The sequence below is a fragment of the Poecilia formosa genome, unplaced genomic scaffold (assembly GCF_000485575.1).
Source record: "Poecilia formosa unplaced genomic scaffold, Poecilia_formosa-5.1.2 Scaffold122, whole genome shotgun sequence".
Classification (NCBI taxonomy): Eukaryota; Metazoa; Chordata; class Actinopteri; order Cyprinodontiformes; family Poeciliidae; genus Poecilia; species Poecilia formosa.
The window spans coordinates 503,853-510,669 of NW_006800061.1; the positions used below are offsets into that span (position 1 = coordinate 503,853).

Consider the following 6,817-nt stretch of genomic DNA (forward strand, 5'->3'; position numbering starts at 1 on the left):
AGCAGCTGCTGCTTTATCATGAATCCCAATGTCTATTCCAAACTAATCACAATCCGGTTGGATAAATATGAGCCTTAATCAATTTAAACCCCCGTTTTTTTAAATCAACATATTGCCATTTTGTTGTTGCCGATTTCTGTGTCATATGCGTAAACAAGCCATTTCATTTCCATGTTGTTAAACCATTGTGTATTAGTTTATTTCTGTAGCTATTTTTTCTTTGAGTTATAAACAGTCATAAAAATGATCAAATGTGTTGCTAAACTTGATTTAGTTGTATATTACTAGCTGAAGATTTTGCATTACATCTTATTTCTACTGAATGTGGTTGTCACCCCAATTTGTACCAACTCTTTTGAATAATAGTCCCTCACATAGGAACTTCCTGTGGGTAGATAGTAATTAGAGTGGTAAGATCACATTTTCTAACGGCAAATATTTAGGAGATTATCAAATGATCATCATTATTTCAGACGATATTAGATATGAAACATCCCCTACGGATTGATGCATGCTCGGTAAGAAGCCTCTAGCCTCTTTTTGAAAGGTCAAAGGTTGGCTTGAACTGTGAAAACATGAAATAGTGAGGCGAAAATGAGCAGCTCCCTCCTGTTTTAAAGAAAAGGATGTTCAAAAAAGAACAGCAAATGTTCACTTAAGTTTCTTCCTGTTTTGATCAAAGAGCAGATTTTATTGTTATCTTGCTAACCCGATCTCAGTCAGCATTTACTGATCTTTCAAAGTTGTTCAGTAATGCTTAGTGACTTTTAGTACTGTACTGCATATATTAATTGTCTTTTAACTCATGCAACTGTAACTCAAGTGATTTAGCTATGGGTTGTAGCTGGGAACCATCTTGTTGGTAGTACACTACTATTTTGCATATCTTTGAACTGCAATATCTTTGCTACTTTTATAGATTCTGTTAATAAAATGTTTCTAGTGCTTTAGTCGCACTTCCTTTTCTCTTGAAATATGTTTCACGTCTCAACCAAAAGGCTTTTTCAGTTCTGCAACATGCCCATGTTCAGAACTAAAAAGGCCTGTTAGATGAGACAAAGGGCATTTAAGGAATAAGAAAACAAGTCAAATTGCTTTCTGTTGAAACCCTTTTGATTGTGATGACCTGATTTAGAGAGAAGTGGTACCAAAGCCAATAAAATAGCTGTCAATTGTGTCTTTGTAATACATAAAACACAACAACATTAAAAAACTCTATGTGCTTGAATGACATAGGTTTAACAAAAATCCTCTCAGCCTTAGAGGACAATAGAAAAGTCTGATGAAGTTGCAACAAGACCAGAAGACATTCACTCTAGGTTGTATGATTTCTCCAGTGGTGCAAATGAAAGCAGTGATTTTGCAGAACCTCTCTCTTTCTGTCTCTCTCCTTCTCCAAGACCTCACAATGGGAACTGCAGCGGCTCCTCAGGTAGCTCCCCCGAGTTGGGGTGCACCCATGGTAAATGTTGTCTGCGTCTAATAGCATGGAGTGGACCCGCATGGCAGATAGGGCGCACCTGTAGCAGCAATCTCAAAGCATTGCCTTCATTTTGTTCTCCAGTACCCAGGCGTTGCTCAGAGGGCTGGCAACGCCTGGGGGATGCAGGGTTACCCGATGGTACACATTTAGAAAAGCAGAGCTGCTAGTTTCACATGCAGCACTACAAATTCAGGAAGGTTTCATTTGAACTTTGGGGGAAAATAACTTTTTAATATGCGTGTACTGGAGAGTGATGAAGAGGCAAATGGTATGACTAAATTAGGAAGTTGTTGCTTGGAAACAACTTCTCATGCTCTAAAATAAATACAACTTAAAGCCTGATTGAGTCACTGAATTCACTTCGTATAGCTCGACTCTTTATTGACACACTTGCTCTTTTGGCAAACATATTCCCTCCATGATACACGTGTCAGTAAAGAGTAGCAGTAAGGGTTTTGTGTTGCGGGCTTATCTTCGTTTCTCGTGTGCTGTGCTGTTTTGTCTGTCTTAAGCCTCACTTTTGTGAAGCATCAAAACATCCTGTAGCCATTTTTGTTATGTGGTGGTTTTGCGGCATCTCTCATTTATGTTATATCGAGTATAGTAACATCCAAACCCTCCATCTCCGTCCCATTCCCTCCACACCTTTAGACCATTCCCATGGGTCCTGCTCCTTATTTGGGGACTTACCCCAGCTTCACCATGGTAAGATAGCCATTCCGTTCCAGTCCAGTAATGTTCCATCTGGGCATTACCGGCTATTGATGGACAATCAGCTACTTAGGTGTCCCTCCCTCCGCCATCAGATGGCAGACATTCTGTGTAATTGTTTGTTTATCCCTCCATTTTTCCATATCTAAGGCACCAGTTGCCGGAGCACCAATGATGCCCATGGCCAGGCCAGGCTTCCCTGCTGCAGGAGTGACCCCGGGGGCACCGGTAATATGGTCCTAATTGAGTTACTAGTTACAAACCTGCAAAGCAAGGGTTAATGCTAAAATCAGACGTGTTTACAGATGTCTCCTGGAATGGCCCAAAGCCCCAGAAAGCCCCCACCACCCAGGAACGCTCTGGATGACCTGAATATCAAGGACTTCATGTAGACTGCCTGACCCATTAACCCCAAGGTAGGCGTGCTCAGTACTTGTATATCAGCTCTTCATAAATGCGTGTGTATGTTTGCGTGTGTAAATAATATTACCTGCAATGCACTAGTGTAACACTCTCCATTATTTACCACATAATAGATCATGTTTCGTGCAGCAGATGAGGCCAGCACTCATGGTAATTTGGGGTTAGTGGAATAGTTTTGCATGAAATCATAACACAAACCTAAATCAGCTACTGTGGAGTGGAAGAGTGAGTTTACTTCTGTACTTATTAATGTTCTTTAGAAAATGTCTGTTTAGAGATGGATGAGATGGAAGTTAAAGTTCTAAATATAAAGGCATAAATCTGAATTCCAGATCAGGTCAAAGCCCAAAACAATTAAAGATGAGTAAGTCTATTTTTTAAAGTGAACTTAAAGTGCATCAGGATAAGTCTTGAATTTGCAATACAGAAACTTGAGTAAATCCGGTTCTCTCGTTATGTTACAGTCCTAACTTCCCTTTTCTACCCCCTCTGTAGGTTTGTCATTGTGTCTGGAGATCTGTGGATATGGATGTCTGCAACCCCCTCACCCCACCAGTCCCTTCTTCAGCCAGCCAGCCAGCCATCATCTCTTTGGTCTTTTCCCCTCTAACCCCCCACCAGCCTTGACTCTTGTAACAAACTCTCCCTTCCTATCTAATGTTGTAGCACAACTGTGAATATGAACCCTAGATACAGAAAACCAGAGTTATGTTTCAATGTGTGTGAGTGTGTGTGTATTTCAGTGTTAACCTTTACTTAATATACTATGGAACAATAAATGACCAAAAAAAAAAAAAAAAAGTCAATAAATGTGTATTTAGAATCATTCAGCATATCAGCTGACTTGGAATGGTGGAAATATGTTGGTTTCTTTTTGCATCAACCAGACAAGGACTGTGTTTAAAGTTAAATGTGGACTGTGTTCAGTGTAGCTTCACTCGCCAACCCCTAAGTCACTCTCCTCTGCCCCTGATGTCCAAACCAGTACTGAGCGATGTTTTATGTCATTAACTTGCTTGTACCCATATTAGCTTGGGATTCATCCTCCCACCTGTCAACCTCACGACAACAAAAGCACCATGACTGAACTTGCACTGTTCATCCGGACTTATAATTGAGCACATCTGCTTTCTGTTTTACATTCAGTTTCCTTCGTTTTGACATTGTGTGAAACATGCAAAAAAAGAATAAATGAATAAAAATTGTGAACTGTTTGAATTGACATATGCATTTTAGACTACTTTAAATTACAGATTTTACATATTTTCAGTAATCTTTATTGTTAAAAAAGTATAAATACATTTATTTTTAGTTACTTTAAATTAAAGAAAAAGAGCAAGTTCGCATAAATGTCCGCACTTTGTTCTTACTTCTCTGTCAAAAAGAGATGGTATTGAATGGAGTGTGTTCTGTGGCGCCCCCTGCTGGTGTGAAGTGATACTGCATTAAAGCATGCAACAGACCAATCTGGGATGCATTTTAATAATNCTGGATTACCTCAGGACTCTTGGAATCAACGCGGTCTGATCCCTGCAGTGGTATTAACTTTCTGCTATCTACTTGGAGTTCCTGGAAACATTGCTGTGATTATATTCAAGCCTAACTGGGAGCATCTGTCCAGAACGACCCAGAGTTTAATGATGAATCTGACCATTTCTGATCTAATGTGTCTGCTTACCCTTCCACTGTGGATTTACAACTTACTCCTTGGATGGACATTTGGCATTGTAGCCTGCAAAGTTCTATCATACTTTGTGTACTTTACAGTTTATGTTAGCCAAATGACTGTGACTGCGTTGAGCATCCAGCGCTACATTATTGTTGTGCGTGAATGGAAGTGCGATATACCAAAAAGTGTGCTGGTGTTTCTGCTTTGGCTGTCAGCTTTTACTTTGTGCATCTATGTTTTGATGACTGAACAACTAACGAAAGAAGGACAATGGATCCGCTGCGCACCCCGTTATTCTTCTGAGGCACAGTTGCTTGCTGTGCTGTTCACAGAGATCTTGTTTGGACTTGCTTCATCTTCACTTGTCACATTATCATACATATCCCTCCACAAGAAGGTTAGGAGTTCAGCCTTTTTTAACAATCCACAGACAAGCAGGCTGCTTATTAGCATTATTTTAAGCAATTTTATTATGTTTTTTCCACTTCATATGGTCAATATGCTGGCTGTGTTAGGGATAATTCTTAAAAACAAGGAGCTCCTGAAGTTTTGTGCAGACAGTTGGAGTGTAGTCAAGTCATTTACAATGGCCAGTAGTACCGTAAATCCACTCTTGTATGCTTTTATTTCTACTAAATTCTGTCCTTTTTGCACAAAGAACTCACCCAATACGGATGAGGGCACCTGACATTGCTACAGTTGCAGAACTTTGATGACGATAGTGACAAATGTCACTTTTTCCAAAAAACCCCCAAACTGAAATAAGTTTGTTTCTTTTCATTTAAACTGATGTCACATCTTCTACTATTTCTATTTCATTTTTTCTGCAATTGCATGAACCAGAAAGTTGATTTTGTCTCTTAACACAAGTAGAAGTTATAGTGAAGGACACAGTTTGTGCAATGGGGTTTTAGCTCTCTTTGGGTCATTTCTGATGCAGCAGCAGTCGGTACATTTGCTCATGTGCAGCCTCTGGGTCTTACAGGCTTACTGTAAAACACGCAAGTGTTCACTGGATGTTTCTCTGTTACTTATTTTAAAAAGGTGACTGTATTTTAATCCATTGTGGCATTAAGTGGTATTAACTGTTGAAAGAAAAATAAAAGACGAATATGACACATTAAAAAGGTTGTGGATAAGTAACATTTGTTTGGTATACGAATGCTGTTTGCCCATTCCTTTTGGTTTTTGTTATAATGAATGCTATCGTCCACTCTCCCCGCCTGCATGTGAGTCCGAATTAGATGCAATAAAAGACAACACATCCAAATACCTTTTGTTGTAAGTCACTTCTTGCTTGTGTTTTTTTAACAAAATGATAGTGAGGAGGCCGAATCGTGTATTTGGGCCCACCAAATACGTGATCGCCCCAATGATGTATTGGGGCGATCACGCCCCAATGATGCAAAATCTTCCTGAAAACAGCTCTCAGTGAATGTCGACACCACGCCGTGTCTACCAAACAAGTCACAGAGATACCTCCCATAACATCAACAATTGAACAAGATGCCAACAATTCTGACGCGGCTGCTAGTTGCGAGCCTGCTATTCCCCCACCTGAGTTGTGACTCAACAACTCAGTGGGTGCTAGTTTTCCCTTGATCAACATTAGCTGGGTCATTCCTCCTTGCACTGGTGCGGTACTTTATCTCCTCCCTGACTTCCCTTTCTAAATGATCAAAGAGAAAGAAAGCCTCGTCTGTCACTGACAAATGGCGGGCCCAAATACACGATTGGGCCTCCTCAATCCACTCACTGATCCCAATGCCAGTCCTACCAGCGAACATGGGACGCCAGTCCCTGGGCACAACCACCAACTGCCCAGCAGCTACAGCGCCAGCAGGCATGACACCACCAGCCACAGCCAGGGAAGCAGATGTGCCCGGCAAACCCCCAGCCATCACATCCTGCTGACCCACTCCATCCACCGGCCGCTGCGTCACCTCCATACCTGCAGGCGAAGACCACCAAAAGAAAACAGAAATAAATCTGGAATCCACAGGTCAGTTTTCCTTTAGATAGCTACTGCTGTCTTGTCTTACACCATAAAATAAAAAGAAAGAAGTCAAGACCAAAAACACACACGCACAAAAAAAAAAAAAAAATGTGTATTCAATGGTGCATCCTGCCGACAACGCCAAGTGTGACCAGCAGATGGAGATTTTTTTAGAAGTTATAGGATTCACCCGAACACAGACTTAACAGTGCACAATATTTTATTAAACAATTTCTTTAAAACATTTCTCTTTAAAAACGAGGCTTCAGGCCCACTACTCGGTCCCTGGAACAAAACACAAAAGAAAACAGGACAGACAAGTTCAATTATTCCAAAAGAAATAAAATAAAACATGCAATGCAAAAGAAATTAGTAAAAAAAAACAAATTAGTAACTTCAAACACAAAACAAAACTAAAAGAAAACAAATTGTTGCCATCCGCTTCCAAATTATATGTTGGCACCTCTACATCATTGCATTCAGTTTTTATTCAAATTGTTTAGTGTCACAAGTTTTTTGAAATCTGGTTTGTATA

At 40.2% G+C, this 6,817-nt stretch overlaps 3 protein-coding genes across 17 annotated transcripts in view; all 3 read left to right on the top strand.

The window, feature by feature from the left end:
* Positions 1 to 3,802, top strand: part of LOC103144138 (clathrin coat assembly protein AP180-like) — a 28,003-nt gene extending 24,201 nt beyond the window's left edge. For 7 of the 15 annotated variants that reach the window (XM_016675809.1, XM_016675810.1, XM_016675811.1 and 4 more), the window contains 4 exons: positions 1,401 to 1,462; positions 2,345 to 2,422; positions 2,500 to 2,610; positions 3,113 to 3,802. In XM_016675809.1, coding sequence (XP_016531295.1) covers positions 1,401 to 1,462; positions 2,345 to 2,422; positions 2,500 to 2,586 — 227 coding nt within the window. In that variant the 3' untranslated portion in view covers positions 2,587 to 2,610; positions 3,113 to 3,802. Of the gene's footprint in view, positions 1 to 1,400; positions 1,463 to 2,344; positions 2,423 to 2,499; positions 2,611 to 2,730; positions 2,778 to 3,112 lie in introns of all 15 variants that reach the window. The other 8 variants (XM_016675812.1, XM_016675815.1, XR_001663197.1 and 5 more) reach the window with 7 other exon arrangements.
* LOC107837196 (C-C chemokine receptor type 8-like) overlaps positions 1 to 6,817 on the top strand; it is a 38,186-nt gene that overhangs the window by 26,548 nt on the left and 4,821 nt on the right. The window lies entirely within an intron of this gene.
* LOC107837193 (C-X-C chemokine receptor type 4-like) lies at positions 4,090 to 5,007 on the top strand. Its single transcript, XM_016675803.1, has one exon. The coding sequence runs from the start codon at positions 4,090 to 4,092 to the stop codon at positions 4,972 to 4,974; it is 885 nt and encodes a 294-aa protein (XP_016531289.1). The 3' UTR covers positions 4,975 to 5,007.